Consider the following 23,629-nt stretch of genomic DNA (forward strand, 5'->3'; position numbering starts at 1 on the left):
TTTAACCAAGTGGAGATCAATATATTTTCACTCCATCAGTTTATTAAGATTCTCCCAAAGATTTTGCACACAAGATGTTATATTTCCTTTATTATTCATAGTTCATCATGAATAAGGCAGCAATGAAGCCAAAACGTAAAGTTAATAAATAATATGAAAGAATACATACATCGTGTTTTGTCCAGACATAAAACCATTAAGAAATTACAGGATCTTGCCGGGGAACAGAACAGAAACAGCTGGTGAGTACCAGTCTGCAAACATGGTAACATGTTGTGTAGTAATTGTAAGACATTCTTTGTTTTTATGCCTTGGATGTCAAAGGGAATGTAATGAACTGTTATAATCTGCAAGCCAGAAGTTGTGGACATCATAGCTGCACATTTTATTTTTCAATGTACTTAAAATTGGAAATGCATGAACACTGCTGACGGAATATACTCTTGTGTGTACAATCATTCAACAGTTCAGATGAACCGGATATCAATAATAAAATGAAAAAAAAAGGCCTGTGTGTGCGTCTCGGCAGCTGACAGATATACAAACACAAATCTTAGACTGACAGGTTAGCAATGACGGCCCGGGTGAACTCGTCGCTCGAGGCATAGCCCCCCAGGTCTCCAGTGCGCACCTGTTGCAAACATAAGGACAGTTTGTTACTATATGCACAGCTGCAGCAACAAGTGTCCACATACAGTATCAGGACCGACACGTTAGAGAGCCTTTAAAAACTGCACTAACAGATTACACAAACAAGTGTGATCAGCGAGACGTGAACTTTTAGAAAACAAGTGTACATTTATTCACAAAGCTAATGTTTTGAAACGGATGTTACAGGAAGACAGAATGTCCAACATGGGTCTTACGTTCTCCAGTGTGATGAATTTGATTTCACCAGTTTGTGTATTGTTGAAGTCTTGTACGGCAGCACAGTAGGACAAAAAGCATGACAGCTGAAGAGGTGACTTGGAGCAGCTTTTTTAATTCTGACATTGAAAGTTCTGTTTGTACAAGCAGCACGGTCTTATACAAATCACTTTTTATAGAACACCTTGGAAATTATGTTTATATAAAATTATGACTCATTTAATATGTTGTTGCAAGACTAAAAAAAACAAATCAGAAACTCCTGAGATTATTGATTCATAAAACAACCCGTTGATGCTGTCTCAATGGATGGAGGACTGGCTTTACTGTGACATCATATCTTTGGCTATTAATCTGTAGTATCTACATAACACCTCTCTGAGGGTTACAGATAATAAGGGTAATCCTCAACATATGGTAGATCTTGATTATATATAAATATTGAAAGATCCTGTATATTGAGCTGTAGTAGTAGCTACTCTATATATGGTTCAGTTATGACCAGCACTTTGATAAAAAGGGAGGTCAATTTGATGTTGGAGACCCTCTGGTTGCTTCACGGACAAGTTTCTTTACTATGTGTGACAGCAGGTCGTCTGTCTGGCCAACATAGCTGACGGAACAAGGACATGCGAAAACTAGAGGGTGTCCAACCTTTTGAGTGGTACTGTAGATGTACAAGATGAAAGAAGAGGCCTCATGAGTGGCACATGTTTTTTTGAGTAAAGTTTTAACACAAGGCGAAATTGATAAAACAAATACATTATGTTGCCCCTCAAAACCGTGTGGCACAACTGTCAGTTTGCATTACGGGGGGAGGTGAGCCTTAACTCGGGGGCAGGTCATGTCAAGAACAGTTCAGATTTAAGGGAAATATCAGTGAGGGGTGCGACGACACATCTTAGTAAACGGGTCGGTGACGCAGGTTTTCCACAACAGCTAGCACAAAGTCGCCAGTCGTAGAGTACCCACCAAGGTCTCGTGTCCGTACCTGGGACATGCATACAGAAACACACAAACACGCACACACACAGGATAACAGGGTACATGGAGAAGAGGGAATTAAAGGAAAGGGGGGGGGAGGGAGAGGAAGGGTACTTCAGACAACGTCCATGCAAATTCTGCTTTCAAATGACAAACATCCCTTAAAATTGATCATTTCTTAAAGTCAGACAGTGGACTTAAATACAGAAGTTACAGCATCTGAATGAACAGCTTTGGCCACCTCTTTAAAAAGAGGAAGGAAATAAAAAAAAAAATTCTGTCGCTAAGTGGTTGCTGAGGTTCTGAGAGATGAATCGACCATGCATGTAATCTGATGGGCTATGGTTGACCAGACGTCATGCTAGTTTGTTCCAGTGTGTTATTGTCAACATGGACAAGGTGCAAAAGACAATTAGTTTAAAAACAAAAAGAAGTAGTCTGGGTAGGATTTAATAGGTTTATAAGGAAGAGAAATGGGAAAGGAGAGGTAGCGTAAGATGCATAAGTATGTATATAGTCCAAAACGTAAGTGATTAAAGGCTCTCTAACACACTAAAGCACATTTCACAAGGCTGTTAATAGTGTTAGTGTGATCATGGCAGGAGTTGCCGTATAAGCAGCCTCAATGCCTACACTTACCTTGCCCTGTTTGATGACCCTCTTGACCGCATCCGACACCATTTGGGAGTGATATTCCAGGCTGCAATCCAATACAATGACAATTAAGAGGTGGCTTCTCCCCCCCTTCTCACACACAAAAAGGGTATTGAAGAACATTTTTTTTCTTCTATGACTTGAGGCGTGTGCTGGGTCAGTACAGAGGATTAGGAAATAAGGCGAGAAATATGGTGCACAACAAGAAGCAGGAATGTGACTCACTTGAGGTGCCTGAGCATGTTAGCTGCACTGAGCAGCATGGCTGTGGGGTTGGCAATGTTCCGTCCTACAGCTTGTGCAAAGGGGTGGCGTGCACCCTGAAGGGGAAGAAAGACATGGAATTAAATAAAAGGCACTGCCTCCGTCCGACATGTCCTCGTCCAGTTAGCATTAAATAGGTGTGGTTAAACTTCAGTGGAAACTCACAGTCTCAAAGACAGCATACTCTGCACTGTAGCTTTCCCCAGGAACAACTCCCGCTCCTCCAACCAGCCCTGCTGCCAGGTTGTCAATAATGTTCCCATACAGGTTGGGCATCACCAGCACGTCAAACTGGTACGGGTTCTGGACCAGCTGCAGCAAAGTAACACAGACAATAAGAAGTTTGAACGAGAAAAGGAAAAGTGACAGTTGTACCTAAGCAAGTGATTGTGTTTTGATAGTCAGGGAGGCTGTACATACCTGCATGCAACAGTTGTCAATAATTATGTTCTCATATTTGATTTTGGGGTACAGTTCTGCCACCTCCGCACAGCACTGCAGGAACAAGCCATCTGCCAATTTCCTGTAATGAGAGGAGATGAGGACAAGTGTTTGTGTAACAATGCCAGTTAACACAGAAATTATGATTTTCATTTATTTTAACATTAAAAAAGCAATGAGGGAGCTTTTCTATATCCTTACATGATGTTGGCCTTGTGAACAGCGGTGACCTTGCTTCGTCCTTTCTTGGTGGCGTAATCAAAGGCAAACTTGGCGATGCGGCGCGACTTCACTCTGGTGATGATCTTCAAACATTCGATCACACCGGTCACACTCTACAGAGCAGGGAGAGGGCACACATACATTTTAATGCAGCCATTGAAATGACCATCAACAGAAAAATGAATTGAAACACATGACAACCGGACCGCATTCAACACAGCTAAGGCCTCATATTTTTTTATTACATACAACTTTAATCTGTCTTTTGAGAGCTTGAAGTAGGAGGACAAGGAGGAAAATGTGTAAGTGGTCACACAGTCAACAAATCCCTAATAATAAATAGTGTCTCCAAGACAGCTAAATCATAATTGTATGAGTGTCAATAACAATCACTATAACTACATATAACTATTTCAGGACCTGCAGCGAGGAGTGTTGTTGTTTACCTCGTGCTCAAGGGAGCTGTACTCCCCCTCAGTCTGTTCACGGATGATGACTAGGTCCAGGTTGTTGTGCCGAGTGCTGTAGCCCGGCAGGCTGTTCACATGAACCACGTTAGCAAACAGGTCCAGTTTGCGCCTGGAGAATGGAAGTCGTGATTTATTCATTTCGTTTGAGGCAACAGAAAATAAACAAAATAGAAAAATGTCCACAATGTTTTGTTGTTTTACCTCAGTCGCATCTCGTATGAAGCCAGCTCCCCTTTGAATTCCATGGGTGTGTGAATCTTTCCTGGATGACCACAGTATGTCGTGAACATGTTGCCTTTTAAATAATTCATATTTTGCTGTTATAAAATGGGGTGAGCAGTGACAGAAAAACTACCTTTCATGGCCACTTTGTTGGTTTTCATAGAGGTAAGCACTTCCTCCAGCTTCTCCTCACTAGCCATGTTCTGAACTTCGCTGAGGTGAAACTCCTCAAATTCTACTGGGACATCTCCTGCCTGAAGAAAAATCAACTTTGAAATCAGCCATTAAAATAAAAAGAACAAAAGTATACACTGTCAGCTTGAATGAATAAAATGCTGAAATGTAATTGTGCGAGAGTGGGACAAAAAAAGAATCCAAAAAACGTATTTAGCATTAATTGTTTCCTCTAGGTTTACAACTTTGGGGGCAGCGGGACCTTCTACCTTGAACACTTCCTTGACGGCAGTCATCAGCTCAGGTCCCACTCCATCACCCGGCAACATCGTGACCTTGAAGATGGCATCGGCACGCGCCGGTGGGGCTTCTGGACCAGAGCGGCCAGCAGACACACCGAAGGGTCGAGAGGCCAGCTGCTGCCAGCGGGGAGCACTCAGGCCCTGAGGGTGGCAAAGAAGAAAGTTACTACAAGCACTCGAGAGATGAATGAAATAAAAGGTACCAGCCCATCATGGGCGACAAATCAAGGAGCAGTATATGGAAATATTGCTTCATGGAAATGCTTTTTTATAAGGATTTTTGTATTCTCCATGTGATATATCACATTTGTTGGATTAGCCTGGTGTTTTGGTCTCTCTCCACAATTCAAGAGGAATGATGCTCGGCCACTGACGCGTGTGCAACGACAAGGATTAAAACAAATGAACGCGTCACCTGTCAAAGTGACAACCCGCCACGCACACTGCGGTCCTTAAAAAACACAACTGCACGACCCCTACTTCGTCTCACTGATATCTGTGAGAACACTGACAACATAAACAATAAACAGCTCATTACACGAGAACACATCATTAAAATGTATGCGATGAGGCCCACGGAGTTATCGAAGTCTTGCCTTTTCAAGGGAGCTGGGATTAACGCGGTTGTCACATTAACTGAGCTAACGTTAGCCCTTAAACGTTAGCTAGCTCCCCATCTCACACAACCATGGAAACAGAGCCAAACTATGCGAACCTCGACATGTTTGACGAGTGTCTGCCGACGTCCAATATTTCCCTTCTCGTAAACCAGCTGACAAAACCAGGTGGCCCCGAAATATAACTTTTTACGGGTAACGTGTCTGTGCCATCTGAGAGCCGATGGCTCCCCGTTAGCAACAACACACGAACGACACAGACCAGTTCGGCTATTTCAATTTAAAACAACTCGCTCCTTGAGGTGAAATAGTACAGCCTCACTATGAGAAGGTCGGTACCCACTAGCGTAGAGTGTAAAAAAAGCATGTAAACCACATGTGCGCACTCACCTTGACCAATGTTACCAGGCTGCTTCTCAGGGTGGCCGCCATCGTTACAGACGCGCAGCGACTGGCTTCTTCTACGGTGGTTCTTCTCAACCATTGTGGTTTAGAAACAATGCCGCCCCCTACTGTACTAAAGTGGGGGCAACATTAGAGGGATTTAAATGCAAAAATATTTTTTATTATTATAAATACAATTTAAATAGATACATACAGAACACTGCTGTGAACAGAGAATGAATAGAGGCTGTAGAAGTTGTCTCTGAAAAATACGCACAAGATGTCCAATGCATAGGGCCTAGACATGGCTCATTGATTAGCCTGTTGATTATAGACATGGCTGTTAGATTTATTAGGCAACACAGAGTCATCTATTCTGGATTGCATTGGTTGATTTGTGACAGCCTTGTTTACAAATAAGAAAAACACATCTATATTATGAATCGTCTGACAAATGCTTAGATCGGCAGCTATGATAGAAGAGCAACAGTTGTCTGTCTAAAATGGATCGTATAACGGTCAGGGAGTTCCCAATCCTTTTCCAGGGAAGTGATGCTCTCTGATGACAAAGAGGATGACATCAGGTTTAAATTCACCACTGTGAAGCAGCATATTAGTGGGCTGGTCTGAAACATAAATAGTCTACATTTACCTTGTTTGGCCTTTCATTTGAGTACTCATGAGCATAATTCTTTTGGGACATCTGATAGGTGTAAAAACGTTGCCCTGTGCCAGACCTCTCAGGAAAAACCTTTCCAGAAAAAAACTCCAGAGTCAAGTTTCCTTTCATTTTTAGTATTAATTTCTGTTTTGGTCACTACGTTCATTTACTTAACAACTGTTAGGTATTATCTGAGGTAAATGTTCTTCACTTGTGTATCTACATATTATATCTATTATACATATTACTTTATACCTCAGAGGCAAATATTGTACTTTTTACTCCACTATTTTCTGATTTTCAGATCAATTATACAATACATAATTAACTTTCTACTAATGCTTTCACATGCCAACATGTCAATATTATTTTAATTGCTGATATAGACACCAAGCTCAGGGGATATTTCAGGTCATTCTTGGTATGTTCCATAGATCTATCCATCTGTCTATTTATATATGTGCATGTAAAGGTATATTTATTAATTTTTGAAAATAATTTTACATGAATGTAATTGACGGGCTGGTGCTGCTCGACCAGCTGAGGAAGACGAGGGACGGTGACCATGACGGTTCATGTAACTGCGGTACTCATTTCCTCATTGATTAGCCTGTTGATTATTTTCTCAATTCATTGATTAATGTTGTCAATCTGATTCTCGGAATTTTCTGAAAATGTTTCCCAAAACATCCCTCAAATGACTTGCTTCGACTCAATCGATTACCAACATAGTTGAAATAGTGCGATAGCCTTGGAGCCTGAAAGACCGTGTTTGGGGATCATACGTCCCCAATAGACGCCGCGCGTGACAGGCGCAGCGTAGTTTCTGAGTTTACCATATATGGGCAAAGCCAGGCAGAAGAGCGCTGCACCCGCTTCCGTGTTTGTGTGATCAGGGAGTGCACAGCCGGGGGAGTTTCACAGTTTCATTCATTTGTGAAGAGTAACGCAAAGCAAGTGACCATCAAGGAAAATGTCACATGAACTGAGTAAGTCTGTCTTTTTGTTAATGGCAGGAAATAACTACGAAACTCTTATCGTTGGCGTTGGCAGTCTTCAGCGGGTCGAGCTAACGTCAGTCGGACGGTTAGCCCGCACCTAGCTAGCCTCGCCCATAGCAGCTTTATGTTCACACGCAATTCAGCGTACGAAAGGCCATTCGTTCGCTTTTAACACTCGTCTGTGTCTGACAGGTGTTGAGTGGGGATGCTCTGAATTGCAGCTCATTTAGAACCGTTACTTTGAGTTGGCCAGTTGAGCTAACGTCAGTCAGGAGATCGCTACGCTCACATCGCATTGTTGTGACATGTCCAGACAGACGGCTAACGGGGAAGTGACGTCAGAGCACAGAGACCGTTTGCTGAATAAACGTCAAGTGAAGGGTTTGGCTGGCGGGCGTGTTTTATCTTCAGTTAACATTTCCTATAAAAGAAACTGATTTCAGAGCCAATGCAGACTGTGGTCAACTCGGCTGACATTTTAGTGAACCTCTATGTTGACATTTACGGTAAACTCATTCAAATCGCGTGCGACCGCAGAGAGATCAACGTTTCTAAAACATTTAACCTTAATTTGAGTTCTAAAGACAATACAACTTAAATAATCCATTAAAAATCACAATCAACTATACTTTGACAGAAAACTAAATTATTTTTTCTGGACCAATTGAGAGATTTCCCCATGTAAATTCTATTTATATAGAGAAAAATATGTCGGAATATTTGAAGTTTGATAAAAGCTAAATCAATTCCACACAATAACTTTTGTATGTGTGTTCAGGACATCTTTGGCTCCACCCACATTGAAAAAAAATCACATTTTTACAGCCCTTATGATATTTTTCAACGATAAATGTCTTACACAAGTAGCCAAAAAGCTCATTTCGCAATACTTAAACAATGACTGATGTGTTAAGGACCTCTCACTGCTATTTTTACTGGACCAATTTAGAGAATTACCCAAAATAAAAGGCCTGTGTAGTTTCAAAAAGCTCATTTTTTGAGCTGCAATAAAAATACTTTTCTTAATAATTCTTAACAATGACTAATTTATATCAATTCAGGACAGCGCGGACTTCTCCTAAACTGAAAATGAAATCATTTTACTGTCTCTGTTAAGTGAACTATTCAAAATACAATATTGATTGATATGTTAAAAAACAACCTTAATGCCATTCTTCTTTCTTGTCTTGTCGTGTTTTTGTAGAACATGTGTTTGCCAGTCTCCCTCAGATGGAGAGGGGAGTTGCGAAAGTGATTGGTGGCGATCCAAAAGGCAACAACTTCCTGTATACCAATGGGAAGTGTGTCATCATCAGGAACATCCAAGTAATGTTCTACTTCATAAAATGCATTGAGTGTTGTTATATTCATGCAGATCTGGCTGTTGGTCATGATGGCATATTACTCACAAATTACAGTAAACCTGTTTGATTGTACTGGATTCTAACTTTGGATTTCAATTCAGTTTATATCAACCTCAAAAGCATCTGATGCACTACAAAAAACCAACTCTTGCATGCTGCCTAAAGGTTCCGTTTTTGATGCAATGATTGTTGATCCGATGCATATAAACTGAATACCTGGCAATTACAATGCATTTAAGAGCTTTCTTCAGCATTGCCACTACATATCACATGGCATAAGGGAAGATGGAACGCAGACACTGTTGCGCCCCGAGTCTACGAGAGTACATCAGCAAGATGAGATCATCAAACTATTGATGTCAGCAAAATTACAACTTTTCTCAGCTGGTATTCAGTTACGCTTAATAAATAGGAAGCTGTTAATGTAATGCACATTTTGTCCAACTTAACAAAGATGTTATTGTGTGATAACTTGTATAATTTACAATAAACACAATCCAATAAGGTTGTCAAGCTGAGATGCTGTGTCGCTTTTTAAATCGTCTCAAGTAATCTTACCGATTTAAATGTTGACATAAGTAGTAGGACCTAAAGCCAAAACCCTGATAAGAAGGTTCAGGTTAAATAATATACTAAACAACTTGAACTGCCTATTTGTCAGTAGCAGAGCTGCTTATATCTCCCATTTCCTGTCTTTACAGAATCCGGCAATAGCAGACATCTACACCGAACATGCTCATACGGTTACTGTGGCCAAATATTCGCCCAGTGGATTCTACATTGCATCTGGAGGTAAATGACCCACCTATGAAAACATGTCAACAAATGTGTCTCTGAATGTACCTTCAAATATATATACATATATTTTAACCCTCTGTAGATGTATCAGGAAAGATCCGTATCTGGGACACCACCCAGAAAGAGCACATTCTCAAGTACGAGTACAGCCCTCTTTCTGGTAAAGTCAAGGACATTGCGTGGACCGAGGATAGCAAGAGGATGGCTGTCGTAGGGGACGGCCGAGAGAAGTGAGTCTAGGGGGGGGGTTTCCATATTGAAGAAATGAAAGGAGTTGGCATGATTCAACTTGGATAAAGTCTCCTGAGAGGCTTCTCCAGTAATTAATTACTCTACTACATGGCCTATGCAAACACGTCCAATTGCTTGATATCATGTTTTTGTATTAAATATCAGAAGGTGTGTGAAGGCTATCAACTTTACATTACTATTAGTATGACTTAACGCCTTAAACACTCCAACACATCCCCTGCCTTCCAGAACATGTTGGGCTACTGGGCGTCAATACAATTGTATAACCAAGTCAATCTAATGGTCAGCATCTGGCAATATTCTGCATAAACTCTGGAAAGCCAGTACACTTTGTATTCCCTGGAATACCTTATGGATGTTCTCTTCTGGATGTAGGTTTGGATCCGTGTTCCTGTGGGACACTGGCTCCTCAGTCGGGGATCTCTCCGGCCACTCCAAATTGATCAACAGTGTGGACATAAAGCAGACGCGTCCTTACCGCCTGGTCACCGGCAGTGATGACACGTGCGGGTCTTTCTTCAAGGGACCTCCCTTCAAGTTCGAGTTCACACTACATGTGAGTTGCAGAGATTAACGGTTTCTTATTCGATTGTATTAATGTTGTCAATCTCTCCATATAAATAACTTTCTTCTATTCTTCCCCTCTCTGTCCCCGGGGACGGTTAAAGGACCACAACCAGTTTGTCAACTGTGTTCGTTTCTCTCCAGATGGGAATCTGTTTGTTACAGCTGGTGCTGATGGCCAGGTGAGTTTTGTATTGCCAGGTGTGGTCATGTGACCATATATTTTAAAGATTAGCTTTTTTTTTACTTTAAATAATGCAAATATTATCTGAGGATGACTCGACCTAAGCAGCTGGTTAAAAGAGAAAAGAAAATCACAAGCTGTGTAGTAACGTTTGACCATTGAGTTCTTTCCACAGATTTTCCTCCACGATGGAAAGGAAGGTACACTTATTTCCACACTGGGTGGCGAGAAAGCCCACAAAGGAGGAATCTATGCTGTGAGCTACCTTATTTTTTTCTCTGTTTAAAAAAAGTATAAATTTATGTTACATTTGTTAGCTGGATGGGTTTAGTTTCTCAGGAGAGTGGTTAGGTCAGTCTGCCTGGAGATTGTGAAGACAAAGTTTTTGTTCCTTATTCAGAGTTGGGGATTATGTGTTCTGAAGAAGCCTCCTCCTGTCCTGAAGTTACCATTCTTTTTTTATTTAACGTTTTTTAAATTTATTTCTTTGTTTTTCAAACGGTGTAGGTGGTTCTGTTGCATGAACAGTCATCATTAAAGTGCACTTACACACAAAATTAGCAATTTTGATTTCACGCACATTAATATCCTAACCTTCTCTTTCAATCCCGCCCTGCTTTAAATCCTCCAGGTCAGCTGGAGCCCTGACAGCTCCCAACTGATCTCTGCCTCGGGGGACAAGACCGTGAAACTCTGGGATGTCGGTGCAGGCACTGCCGTCACCACCTTCAACCTGGGCACTGAAGTGACAGACCAGCAGCTGGGCTGCCTGTGGCAGAATGACCACCTCCTCACAATCTCCTTGTCAGGATACATCAACTACTTGGACAAGAACAACCCCAACCGGCCCATACGCACGATCAAGGTCAGTTTTCCTTCCTGACTTTTATCTGTAGAGTTTCTTTATACCAAGGCAAGCTTGTGATAAAGTGAATATTGTCTTGGGGGAAAACCAATGGAAAATAGCTGTTTTTGAGTTGCTAATATTCTACACCCTCATCTGAAAATCTATCTGCACTCAATAATCCAACAGGGTCACAGCAAATCTATCCAGTGTCTGACTATTCACAAAAAGGACGGACGACCATACATCTACTCGGGGAGCCACGATGGACACATCAATATCCTTTCACTGATAAACAAGGTCACCCATTACGGTGGACTGAATGGCATTACAGATCTACTGCTATAGATTAAAAAAAAAGCAAATGTTACGTTTTTTTATTTTTTCTAAGAGTGCATTGTTAGCAGTGAACTCTGAGGTCATTTAGCATGAAGGCCTATTATTTCCGTGAAATGGAAGGTCTCGCAGGCCACATTTTGAAATTTTTCAAGCTGAGGTAGTACCATTCAATTGTCTTTTCCTTTTCTGCATTGGCAAATCTACATGAAAACTAGTACATTTCATTCCCTTAATGAAAGCTTCACATTACTGGGATGCTGAAACTGGGGAGAACGATTGCTTCTCAGGGAAGGGCCACAGCAACCAGGTGAGCCAGATGGTGATCGGCCAAGCCAGCGAGCTGGTGACGTGCAGCATGGATGACACACTGCGCTACACCAACCTCAACAAGACTGAGTACAGGTAGGCGTCATCATGTGTTTCTGTGCAGGTAATTAGTAATGGTGTTACTTGAGGGAAAAGAATTTTTGGGAACAAAAACAACGGCAATGTTTTTCACTCAAAATAAGGTCTGTGAATTATTGTAGGTATGGTTTCTGATAGTTATACCTTTTTTTTTTATTTTTACAAATTAAATTTGGTGGTGCTTTGTGCACAACATGGCCCTTTTTATATATTTGAATAAATAGTACTGACAATTGCCTTTCAGAATTCCATCATTAGTCCAGATCTGTCAGGATCACTTGGTTTTAACTGGTTTTTTTTTTTTAGTGCTTCTGATGTGGTGAAGATGGATTTCCAGCCTAAAAGCGTGTCTGCGGCTACAGGAGGGCTCTCACTGGCTGTGTGCATTGGCCAGGTATGCCCTTGCATCATTGCCTAAAATAGCTATACGCTTGTTTCCCTGTGGACACAATTTAGCATTTCAAGCTTTTTAACATGATCACGCGGATGTCTGTATCCTCTTATGTTTCTGTGTCTGTAATCTTCGTCTTCTTTTGGTGACACTTTTTCTAGATTGTCCTGCTAAAGGATAAGAAGAAAGTCTTTACATTGGACAATCTGGACTATGAAGCCGAGGTGGGAGCTATCCATCCTGGGGGCACCGTTGCAGTGGTGGGAGGCGCAGTAAGTGGAAATCTTTAGAGCAAAGAGCTCTGGCTCACAAACTGCTTTGTGTAGGCGGATAATGGCCTATCTTGGTCTTTAGTAACGCTTCATTTCAAGGAACCACCACTGGAAATGACACACTCTTCACACCATGAAGATGAATGTCCTTTTTGTTCCCTTTTAGGATGGGGACATCCGTCTGTACTCGATTCAGGGCAACACTCTGAAGTACGAGGGTCAGACTATCAAGGCTACAGGCGCGGTCACAGCCATGGCCTACTCCAACGATGGAGCCTATCTGGCTGTCATCGATGATAAGAAAGTTGCCACCGCTTTCACTGTGGCTGACGGCTACTCGGTAAACCTCTTTCTGTCGGACTTATTTTTTTGTTTTGTTGATTTTAGTTGGTGTGTGTGTTTTTATATTTAATTTTTTCTTCTTTCACCAGGTCAAAAATGAGTTCTATGGACACCATGCCAAACCAGTGACTTTGGCATGGTCACCTGACAATGAGCACTTTGCGACTGGTGGGATGGACATGATGGTGTTCATTTGGACAATTTCTGATCCAGACAAGAGGGTCAAGATCTCAGGTAGGCCACACAAGTGCACATGTGCAATCACTCGCGCCTGGCTTGAACGCAGGTATACGCAATGTGGTCGGAGATCACTCCGTAAAGCCACCAATATCAAAACTTGAATAAAACTGATGTAGAGTAGTAATAACTACTGATAATACATGCACCATAGTATCAAATATGCTTTATACAAATTACAACTTTAGTTCATAGGTTGATATGTAGTGTACACATCTTTTGTATTTTGTACACTTTCCATTGCTCAAGAGGTCTTTAAAGATGTTTTGTTCTTTCATTGTTATTCTGCAGACACCCACCGGTTGCACCACGTCAGTGGCCTGGCTTGGGTGGATGAGCACACTCTGGTCACCACCTCCCATGATGCCAGCATTAAGCAGTGGACTATTACATACTGAGCTTGAAGCAGACAAACATGCACTTCTCCAGGGACAAAGACTACTGTAGAATTCAATCTTTCCTTTTACTGTTTTTTCGCTATACGGTGGATGTAAACATCTGAATTGTAAACGGTTATGAATGGGGAAAGCTCCCATAAAAATTATTCAAGCTATTGCTCTTTGATGTGAATAACCTGAACTTAACACAGAAACAGATTGTTGAAATATCAGACGTAACCATGAGTGCTTTTACATCTCTGAGCTATGTGGACCCACAATATTTGTAAGCTCAACATTCCATAGGTAATAGCTTTCACGCCATTTTAAATTCAATGCATCTGCATTATTTTTTTCTATCAATTAGATTTTGTTGAAATTAAACCTTTTGGTTGCATTACTGAAAGGAGTAGTGGCTGATCCAAGCAATAGTTGCCTGACACTTCTCATTTTCAAGGTGTAGGGATATGGGTGTTTTTTGCTTTGTGTAAGGTTTTATACTTTATGTATCACGACTCTTCCTGCTGAACTGGGGTGCGTTAATCGGTACCGAAGTACGTATACAACCAAGGTGCTCAGTCAGTTCAGTTGAAGGTTCCTTGTTGTTGCTGTGCTTTTCTTTGGGCCCACTATGCTTGTCTGCACTTGTCATTTGCTCATGTGTATGCATTGTCTTCCAAGGTGGAAGTGGTCAATAAAACATTTTTACGCATCTTCCCTTTCACGCAGCTGCACACTCTTTGTACTGGTCAAACACTTCAGGTACACCGGCGGCCTTGTTAACGTGCGCTGTGTGAATGAGGTTTTAAATGCACCCAGACTCATGAGTTCTGATTACCTCGAGAAAATTGGGAGGTGATCTGAGCTCGATGAAGCTCCATTCTGAATGTGTGTGTGTGTGGGGGGGGGGGGGGGGGGGGTAACCAAACCTTGTGAGCCGTAAACAGCTTGTGTATCAGAGGTTTTGCTTGATCTATGGTGGTACAGCAAAAACGTTATTACTCCTGCATTGTGGCCAACAGTGCAAAACGGAAACATTTATTAGTTTCACAGTGAAAGCCCTCGGCTCTGTTCGACTGGGCTTGTCGTTTTATCCGAGGATTTGTTGTTTTTACCCCGAGGTGCGTTTTTGATCGCAGCCCCTGAGGTTTTCTGCAGGACACTAAACCTTCCAGTAGGGGTCCTCCGAGTGCAAAGACCAAGACGTGAAAGTCAAGACAGCGGTGGCGCATGGAATAGTGTGAAAGTGTGATGTCAAAAATGTTCCTGAGCAAGACACCTAATTTCCTATATTTGGTGAGTCATTGTTGAAACTGTAAATTGACTGAATTAATGTGTCTAAATTCAAAAGAGCCACTTAGCATTTTCCATTGCAAGAAGATAATCTGTGTCAAACACATGTTTATGGTGGTTAAACATTTTACGCAGCAAGATATAACATTCACAAATAAACCTCACTATTATAAGTACGAATACAATTGCCTTAAGTAACAATGGGCTATAAATGAACTAGACAACAATAACACAGTATAGGTTTACACAATCAGAAGGCAGACTGTTTAGACCCACCAGTTGAGAATCACTGATGTAATACACATCTATGAGTAAAATAAATAAAGATACTAACTTAGTCATGACTTTAATGGCACATCTTTCCGTCTTGGGAGAGGGAACCATCCAATGTTGCGTTCATTTGGTTTCTTTCCTGTTTCTGCTTGTATTTGGGGATCAGAGTGGTACAGCGTAATAGGGAGGGCCTCTTTAATGATACAATCTCCAAGAAAACTACAGTTTCTCTGTTTAACTGAGATAACTAGATCTCAAGAATCAGGAAGGACACAGTTTGTGTTATCAAAATGCATGTTGTGTAGCAGAAGGGAGCTTGTATTACTGAAACCCAAACACCATATAGTCAATCACGGTGGGGGGGTGTCCCGTAGATACGGAGAAACAAAGTTACACTTCCGGTCGGAGGTCCACGTCTGGTATACGTACGTCGTACAGGTAGCAGCATCACCTGGCCCTTCTGGAGCAGATGGGTGCTGGCCGATCGGTGGGTGCTTTCCTTTCGCTAGTGCCTATGATTGAAGTGTTTATTCTATTGATTAACCGCGGGGGGACTGTTTTGAACACGCGGGTCTAGCCACTCCGCCTCCGTCTCGGCGGAAGGTTTTATTTTGTATTGCGCCGTGTGATTGGGGTGCCTCATTTTTTTTTGTTGGGGATCCTCCTCGTTTTCGTATCATGTATTTAATGTTATCTTTGTATGAATGATGTATCTCTTGCTACTACGTCTTAAACACTTACTGTGTGGGCAGGATTTAACCCTTGGGTGGAAGGTGGCGTTGCTGGTACCTGACAATTAGTAGAACTTCAAATAAATCGTAGGCCACATGCAGTCCATCCAAGTCTCCCGGTTGCCACACTTCTGCTCTCAGGTTGATTTTCTTTCCAATACTGCGGTTAAACGGAAAAGGGAGGTTCGTATATCTGGGAACAGCTAAAGGAAAACAAAATATTCAGAAGGGCCATATTTCTTTCACAATGTTTATGCACAGTTTGCTTCCACAAAAAAAAAACCCCGGATGAACTGCTGATTTGCTGACTACTCATCATGTGCTTCAATCCTGCTATTAGAGTGAGTGGTTGATAGCTCGCCTGAGACTCCCCATCATTTGGTTTGAAATAGAACGGCTTGCCTGGGTTTGTCAGAGCAACCAGAGAGGAAATCTCAAAGGGTAAGAAGTACATACACACTTGTAGATTGTAAATCTTTTGATGAAATTGCACTTGTTTGTGTTCTTCGGAGTTATGTATTCTTATGGTTGAATTGCACGTATTATACGTTTCTTTGAATGAAAGCGTCAGCTAAATGAAATTTAGAGAGGGTTTTGTTAAATGCAACTGTTGTAAGATGAATGATGGGTCAACTAAAGTTCACTTTCGAAGAACTCAAAAAATGAACTCTGACGCAGTGTGAGCGGCATGAATGAGTTCATCTCAAAATGACATCACAGGGTTTCAAAAGTCTTCTACTGCTCTATTATTTGAATATTTATCAGGTTATATTAATCTATATGGGGCTTAATTAATGTTTGTGCCGTAAGGTCCAAACTTCAAATATGGTATTTACCGATGACTAAAGTGAAACATTGTACCTTGTAAACTTAAACTTATTACCTTTTACCATGCAAACCAGAAGGTTGCTCCCTTTAACAGCACGGTGCTCTGTGACTGCAGCCACTCTTGGTTCATGTCCCGCCACAGTAAATTAAGTTAGCCAGCTAGTTCTCATGTGATAATGCCATCTTTTTAATTGTGTGCCTGCAGTTACTTGTGTCCTGGGTTCCGCAAGTATATCCAGATTTCGGAAGGCCAAGATCTTTAGAGTTGTTGGTAAGTTATTTTTCCCTGATTCCTTTTGAACGAATGAATGTTTTCGTAATAGCTGCTTTGTAGTATGAAAGGTTCTCTGTGGACCACTAAGCCACTGGCAAAGTAGAAAAGTCAATGTCTAACACAGCTGCTGACATGATTTCAAGCAAAAACTGTTTCTTTGAGAAAAAAAAAAATCTAGCACATGCGGTGTAGAATGAACTTTGCAATGTTGCACAATAGTATCCAGTAACTGTATTACACAAAGCGTTCTAAGAGCCAATAGATTTGATAAAGTATAACATTTTTAGAAGAATGTATAGCTGACTGGTCTGGCACACTCTCCCCATGGAGTCCTTGCACTGCATGATCTATACCAGAGTGTCAATAGACATTTAAGGTCTATCCACCTCCGTTGCCAAGATTGCAGGTAGTAAATAAACAGTAGGGGAGGACATGAGTCTCACAAGGGGTGTTTGCTCACAAGTTCCATTACGTGGCCACATTTCAGGCAGTTATGTTCTAAATATCACACACTTATAGATGCTCAATCCTCAATGCCTGTGCAGCAGAAATTGAGCTCACATGTTTGGAGTAACGATAGCTGCCAGGCAGTAGTTTAAACATTAAAACTCATGTGAAGCCAAGGGGGAACAAAGTGGCCATTGATCATCGAAATAGCTGCCTGAGGAGAGGGCTTGTTTTTTCATTTTTGGAGTGGGGACCAATCTCTGCAGTAGCTTCACCGTTAGCAGAAACTTTTTGTTCAGTGTCCAGAGATGCGTTGTAGCTCTGTTTATCAAGAAGTTCAATCTCTCAGGTTTCTATGATAGAACTCCTCTGTGTCAACAGCTGGTAGAGTAGATAATCCGGGTTTTCTCGTATTTAAATAATGTCTAATCTGAGGACGCCTTTTCTCGACTTCGGCCGGTTGTGTTGATTGGTGGAGGAATGCTGCAGGGAATACTGCAGAAAAATAGAGCATGGATATGCTAGAATAGCACTGTACTTGTGCTTCTAATGGTCATAGAAACTTCTCATGGAATCTGTAAGTTTACAATTCCGATCTTCTGCCCAGTTACACGATGTGAACACTGTTTAAGGTAAGTACCACAATGCCTTTACTATTACCAATGGAAAATGATCCTTCACGCAAGTTCATGTGCTCATGTCTGGCTGCAGTGCATACTATAAAAGGGCTCAATGTCGCCATAGAGTGTTGAGCATTGTGTTTTGAGGAAATACTATTTAATGCACAAGGAAAACAAAATGATTCATTAGCAAGAGCGAATGGGACGGGCATATCCAAGTTAATCATTTGTAGATGTCTGAATGAACTGTGATGTATCTGGAATGATGGGTCAGTATCCTTCCTGAAAGCCTTGGATACACAACCGTGCTTTGGTAAGTGTTCCCATAGTGATCTTTCCCACTCATTTTGGTGAAAATGTCTTTTTTTTTTTTTTTACTGCTCTCCACAATGTCAGGTTTCGTTAGTATACCAAACTGTTACCTGAGACATTATCCATTAAAGTTTAGGAGCAATGAAATAGGCTCAAAGTTCTTTGACTTTTCTTCTTAACATGTAAGATTTTTAGAATTTGTGAATACTTTTAATATGCGTTTTTCCTTTAGGATGTTTTGTAATGAAAACCTAAAAAGTAATTGTCTGATAAATATTGTTTTTAAACAAACATGTTTTGTGTTAAGTAGTATGATACCAACAATCACCTGCTGCCCTTTGCTATAGTAACCCTACCTTTGAGGTGTTGTAGTGCTGGCAATATTTCAGTATTTCTTGACTTTCAGATAAATTACATTGTATTATTTATCTTATCATTTTAGCTGCAGTCCAAATGAATGGTCATATACCACATGGTTTTTAACTCGAGTTTTGCAATGTGGTTAAACACATTGCAGTATTTTACTGTGTATATAGTTTTGTCTTCATTTGCTGTATCAACACCTCAAATATCAGAAACATCCTCAAATTGTCATAATGATTCGAATTGATTTGAAGCCATAGCATCTTGAAATACATTATTCCGAGTGGGACTTTAGGTGGAAAAGGTTGTCTTGCAGCCTGTCAACTGATTATAAATCAGATTATATTATTTGCTGCCATATTTACATTACATTTGCATCTACAAATGCAGCAAATGGCCTTAAGCATCAGACAGCAGGAAATGACTTGTTTGCTTTCCAGTCATTGCTATTATTGATATACCTGTTAATCTATTTGAGTGATTCGATGGTATTATGTGTTGGAGTTGTTCAAACATAGCTTATTCTAATCTGTTCCTAATGTACGGAAACTGTTGAGTGATTTGGCTTTACAGCAATTTAAACAACGTGATTGTCACACATCAAAGCAGAGGCTTAGGTGAAAAGTTTTCTCAAGGGAATGTCTTCAGTCATTTTATGAATGTAATCCTCCATGTCAGTATGCAGAGTCCTGCAGTTTGTCATTCTAGTCAGCCAATCAGGGACTCATTCACATTCTGGAAGAGGACCAAATGCTTTTAAGTTTGATGCCAACTGTGCGACCGGAGAGGAAATCAGCAGAACTACAGGTTACTGGCCCCTATCAGTTAGTTGTAAAATGATGATGTCTTTCTGTTGACAACCTGAAAAAATGTTTCCTGTTTATTGATCTACAAAGAGCATAATAAATGTCTGGCTTGACATCCACGCCACAGTCCCTAAACGGACCCCCCCCATTTTTTATATATGGCAATGTATTTAGTTTGATTATGTGCACGTCAGCACGTGGAGGCACTGGCGTTTCCTGTTGAGCAGATGCTTCACTCGGTGCTTTCTATTATTATTTTCACTTCTCTCTTTGTTGTGAAACGTGTCCTGTCTTCTTATGGGCATACTGTAAGAACCATATGTAACCTCATACGACGTTCTCATTTAAGGTGGCTGAAATATGATGGACAAGCCCCCAGAAGAGAGTGTGAACCACGAGACGAGGGACTCTGGCAAGACCTCTGGACAGGTCAGTGGCACGAGCTCACCGCTCCTCCAACGCGCGTCTGTGCGTTACAGCTGTCGGGTGATGACGTTTTACAGGTCGGACAGATTGACAGCAGCTGTCCCGATAGTACAAAGTGGGTCACGGGTGTTTGATGTGTTGTTGTTCCTTTAAGCGATAAGGTACGAGAGGACTGTACTTTATCGTCCAATACTGAAACGGTTTGGGGGGGCGTTGTTAGGCCTGACGCGCAGCCCTAACCTCGAGCTGTTAAATTAGAAATTATAAAATAGTAAGTACGCGCCTTTCAGCACAAAACGTTTTGAATCGCAATTCAGTAGCGTAGAGAAAAATAGTCCGCGTACGCGCATGTAAACAGCATTCCTTGCAAGATCTCGCGCCGTCTTATACATCCACCTCGCTCGTGACGTCCACGTAATCGTCCGGTTGCGAAAGCTCGCATTGCCCAAACCCGATCATTTGTGGTGTTTTCGGTCTATTTTTCGGCGATCGCCACCGATGATGTCAACCTGTTCCTTTGAGCGCGCATTGATACGGAAATGGTCGGGTTAATGCGAACAGCCACCTTACGTTATCGCTCAATAATGTGCACCCCGTGACTCACTCTCAGCCAATCAGAATGCTGGATTTCATCTACCCGTATTATAATCTTCCTTTGACTATTTGACAATAAAACACTCCTCAAATAAAAACGTTTGCTGTTTGCTTCTAATATTCCAAAGTCTGATCCTACAAAGCAGGTTGGAGTTGTGCCAAATGGGAAATCTTCCAGCGAGGTTATCCAAACAGCTCCATCAGTACTTTCACTTCCCGTCTAAATTGCCACACAAGTTAACTCATAAACAGCACTAAAGTAAGGTTGGCGTGAGTGGTATCAAATGCTTCCATTCTTTCTTTAGTGTTATCTTTTCCATACAAACAATCCTGACGGTCAATGAGGAGGGCATTGCCCTTAAACCTAGAGAGCATCATTAACAGTTTATCTTAAATAAGGTTAAATATGTCACGAATAAGATTTCTGATTAGTGAAGAATAAATAGTACGAATCAATTATATGGTGAGTTAAATAATTAGACATTTCATAAGCTATCTATTTTATATGTAAATTACAAAAGCAGTCTTAATAGCAAAAATGAAAAGTTATTAGTTTCCGCAGTGGTCCAGGGCCTTGAAAACCAATTTATAATGGGGAGGCAATCAATCCATCAATGGATCAAGCATCAGAAGAAAAATTATGTGCAAGGGTTGCAAAACATGCCTAACTAAGAACACTGTTGAGCAGCGCAAGTGCATGGAATGATACTCTTTGAGGGCTGCAATATGTCAAGTTGCAAAGTTTATGGCAAGTATTTTATTTAAATACATACATACATACATACCTACATGGCAAACTTTGATCAGATAAAACTGAGATTGAAGTAGAGTATTTTTGCAATAAAACCAATTTTTTGGAGTTGAATTTTAGGGATAAGGCTGGTTCATTGTTGTTCTATAATGTGCGGCACCTAGAGTTGTTGTATAGATCACTGATGTGTGCGATTTTCCATATCAGCACTGTTTGTTTTAATATTTAAAAAACTGTTCCTTGGTGAGCTTCAAAAGTTGATCCAACCCAATGCCTCGTTCAATTCCTGCTCAGGACACTTCATTGTACATCTTTGAAATACAGAATGCACCATTTAAACAGCGATTTGACTCCATAGTCTTTGCAAAGCTCTGACTTCCTGATGGAAACCATCGAGCTGATAATCTGGATTTTCTAGATTCAACACAACTCTTGTAGAATCAATTATTTTGGCAGTGTGGTGAAAGAGTTGCTGTTGTGTATATCCTTTTAAAGTGATAACATACAATATGCCAATGAAAGGAAGTAATATTATCATTTCTGCAATGTGCCATCTTCTATCTGTTTTGACCGGCAACATATATATATATATAGTGATATTTACACATATGGATAAAACCTCACAAGTGTTCCCTTTATTATGGCATCCATATTATTCAAGAAGACCTTATGGTTGCAGATGTATCACTTTTTATCATGGGTATGCAATTTTTGACCTGGGACCTAAAAAGTGGCTTGGTTATATAGAGTTTCATTTTCGGCCTACATATTCCCAGCATCCCTACAATCCATTAATATACCTGTTTCACATTGATACGATTCACTATCATTCATTTCTGAAGACAACTACAGCACAGTGTGCGTTTAGCTTCCCCCTATGTCAAACAGAGCATTAATGTATTGAGAAACTCGAGGGCAAAGGGAACTAACCCTGTTTACTCACTTAGATACTTAGAAATGTCCTCTGTGGAATTCTCCGGGTATTGGTTTGACCTTGGCATTGATTTTCTTAAATGTGACGGCAATATGTTCATACTTGTTTTGCTAAGTATCAACCCGTGTGCTCTCTCTTTAGCAGCCAATCACAGCGTGTCTGTTGGGCGCAGCCTTTTTCGGCTCCCTGGGGTCGTCTTTCATTTATGGCTACAACCTCTCTGTGGTGAACGCTCCAGCTTTGGTGAGTCAAACTGTGGCTGATCTGCTTGCCAAAAAGCACTATTGATTTCTCTCCATTTGTTAACAGTGCTAGAAAATCGATAAACATTCATCAAATTTCCAGTTTCTAGACCTATATAGCTTTATAGCCATGACATTTTTCTTCTTTTTCATTATGAAATCATAATTACAAAATAAATAGATAAATATATTTAAATTCAGGGTTCTATTCCTTATAACTTTTTTAGTGATCTTATGGGTCTCAACATGGAGAGGAGGGAATGTAATTAAAGATTATCATTTTTTACTGTTTTTTGTATGCTGCCTCCTGTAAAATTATATGAAAGACATTGCGTGGGGGGGGGGGGGGGGGGGTGTAATTGCACAGAATGTAGAAAACAAGATGTAACCGGTTAAGATTTTGCTTTAGTTGAACCGCTCAAACACATGCTGTGGGCTTTAAATTCTCTTAAAATAAAAAACAGCATCCACAACAAAGATCCTTACCGAGATGTCAAAAACAGGAGGGCGGAGAGATAACTGCATAGATCAGTGGTTCCCTAACTTTTTCTGTCAAGGGTTTATTTTTTTTTAGGGTTCAGGGCAGCTGTGACGTCCCTGTCGACCCCCAGTTTTGGATCTACTGGTATACATTATAGATGTAAACCGTTTTAAAATAGACATATTTAGTTAGGTCTTTTTTTCTTTTTCTTGTAAAGTGAAGTTAGGCAGCTTGATTCAGGAAGCCAACTTAAATGTTCATTTGCTTCAAGATCACATTCTTTTCAGTTGGGTGAGAGCCAATCACATACACATTCTGTATTGAATGATTATTGATTAAAATGAAAATAAGGAACGGTCACTTTTTAATTATCAACCCGTCAAATGAATTACCAATTCATAGCGTGTCTTTCTCCCATGTCTTATTTTGTATTGCAGTACATTAAAGCTTTCTACAACACAACATGGAAGGAGCGATACGGACAGCCTCTTGCAGTAGAGACGGCCACCCTCCTCTGGTCCGTCACAGTGTCCGTATTTTCCATAGGAGGCCTTCTCGGAGCGCTGTCCGTCTCGACGATCCACAGAGTGCTCGGAGGGTGAGTCAACTCAGCTGCACCCGT

At 40.9% G+C, this 23,629-nt stretch overlaps 3 protein-coding genes across 14 annotated transcripts in view; 2 read left to right on the forward strand and 1 right to left on the reverse strand.

Annotated features, from left to right (window-relative positions):
- Positions 1-72: 72 nt before the first annotated feature.
- Positions 73-5,687, reverse strand: idh3b (isocitrate dehydrogenase (NAD(+)) 3 non-catalytic subunit beta). Of its 2 annotated transcripts, none has more exons than XM_037491261.2 (11): positions 5,608-5,687; positions 4,568-4,741; positions 4,258-4,378; positions 4,104-4,164; positions 3,879-4,011; positions 3,412-3,545; positions 3,190-3,292; positions 2,935-3,081; positions 2,731-2,825; positions 2,491-2,551; positions 73-631 (listed from the first exon to the last, which is right to left on the reverse strand). In XM_037491261.2, exons 1-11 carry the CDS (start codon positions 5,647-5,649, stop codon positions 554-556), a joined length of 1,149 nt encoding a protein of 382 aa, XP_037347158.1. In that variant the 5' UTR covers positions 5,650-5,687; the 3' UTR covers positions 73-553. The 2 variants fall into 2 exon arrangements, with proteins under 2 accessions (XP_037347158.1, XP_062419710.1); XM_062563726.1 differs by lacking the exon at positions 73-631 and adding an exon at positions 963-1,858.
- A 1,410-nt stretch (positions 5,688-7,097) lies between these two features.
- wdr1 (WD repeat domain 1) lies at positions 7,098-14,356 on the forward strand. The gene is made up of 15 exons (XM_037491249.2): positions 7,098-7,251; positions 8,468-8,589; positions 9,329-9,419; positions 9,508-9,655; positions 10,053-10,233; positions 10,346-10,423; positions 10,601-10,681; positions 11,057-11,290; positions 11,459-11,546; positions 11,854-12,010; positions 12,320-12,407; positions 12,566-12,676; positions 12,843-13,016; positions 13,108-13,252; positions 13,547-14,356. Exons 1-15 carry the CDS (start codon positions 7,236-7,238, stop codon positions 13,651-13,653), a joined length of 1,821 nt encoding a protein of 606 aa, XP_037347146.2. The 5' UTR covers positions 7,098-7,235; the 3' UTR covers positions 13,654-14,356.
- A 1,913-nt stretch (positions 14,357-16,269) lies between these two features.
- Positions 16,270-23,629, forward strand: part of slc2a9l2 (solute carrier family 2 member 9, like 2) — a 56,507-nt gene continuing 49,147 nt past the window's right edge. Inside the window, exons 1-6 of one of the 11 annotated variants that reach the window (XM_062563835.1) lie at positions 16,270-16,370; positions 16,963-17,028; positions 19,482-19,580; positions 19,928-20,008; positions 22,426-22,527; positions 23,445-23,605. In XM_062563835.1, coding sequence (XP_062419819.1) covers positions 19,940-20,008; positions 22,426-22,527; positions 23,445-23,605 — 332 coding nt within the window. In that variant the 5' untranslated portion in view covers positions 16,270-16,370; positions 16,963-17,028; positions 19,482-19,580; positions 19,928-19,939. Of the gene's footprint in view, positions 16,371-16,846; positions 17,029-18,079; positions 18,111-18,159; positions 18,412-19,481; positions 19,581-19,927; positions 20,009-22,425; positions 22,528-23,444; positions 23,606-23,629 lie in introns of those variants that run through there. The other 10 variants (XM_062563836.1, XM_037491252.2, XM_062563839.1 and 7 more) reach the window with 10 other exon arrangements.

This window comes from Pungitius pungitius, chromosome 8 (assembly GCF_949316345.1).
Source record: "Pungitius pungitius chromosome 8, fPunPun2.1, whole genome shotgun sequence".
Taxonomy (NCBI): domain Eukaryota; kingdom Metazoa; phylum Chordata; class Actinopteri; order Perciformes; family Gasterosteidae; genus Pungitius; species Pungitius pungitius.

What these genes read in the sequence shown, in the direction of transcription:
- idh3b (XM_062563726.1), bottom strand. Translation starts at nt 5,649, where the DNA reads ATGGCGGCCACCCTGAGAAGCAGCCTGGTAACATTGGTCAAG. An exon ending in GCCTGGTAACATTGGTCAAG is followed by an intron (nt 4,742 to 5,607) that starts GTGAGTGCGCAC and finishes TGCCACCCTCAG; the next exon opens with GGCCTGAGTGCTCCCCGCTG. An exon ending in GTTCACAAGGCCAACATCAT is followed by an intron (nt 3,293 to 3,411) that starts GTAAGGATATAG and finishes CTCTCATTACAG; the next exon opens with GAAATTGGCAGATGGCTTGT.
- wdr1 (XM_037491249.2), top strand. An exon ending in CTGTGGCTGACGGCTACTCG is followed by an intron (nt 13,017 to 13,107) that starts GTAAACCTCTTT and finishes TTCTTTCACCAG; the next exon opens with GTCAAAAATGAGTTCTATGG. An exon ending in CAAGAGGGTCAAGATCTCAG is followed by an intron (nt 13,253 to 13,546) that starts GTAGGCCACACA and finishes GTTATTCTGCAG; the next exon opens with ACACCCACCGGTTGCACCAC.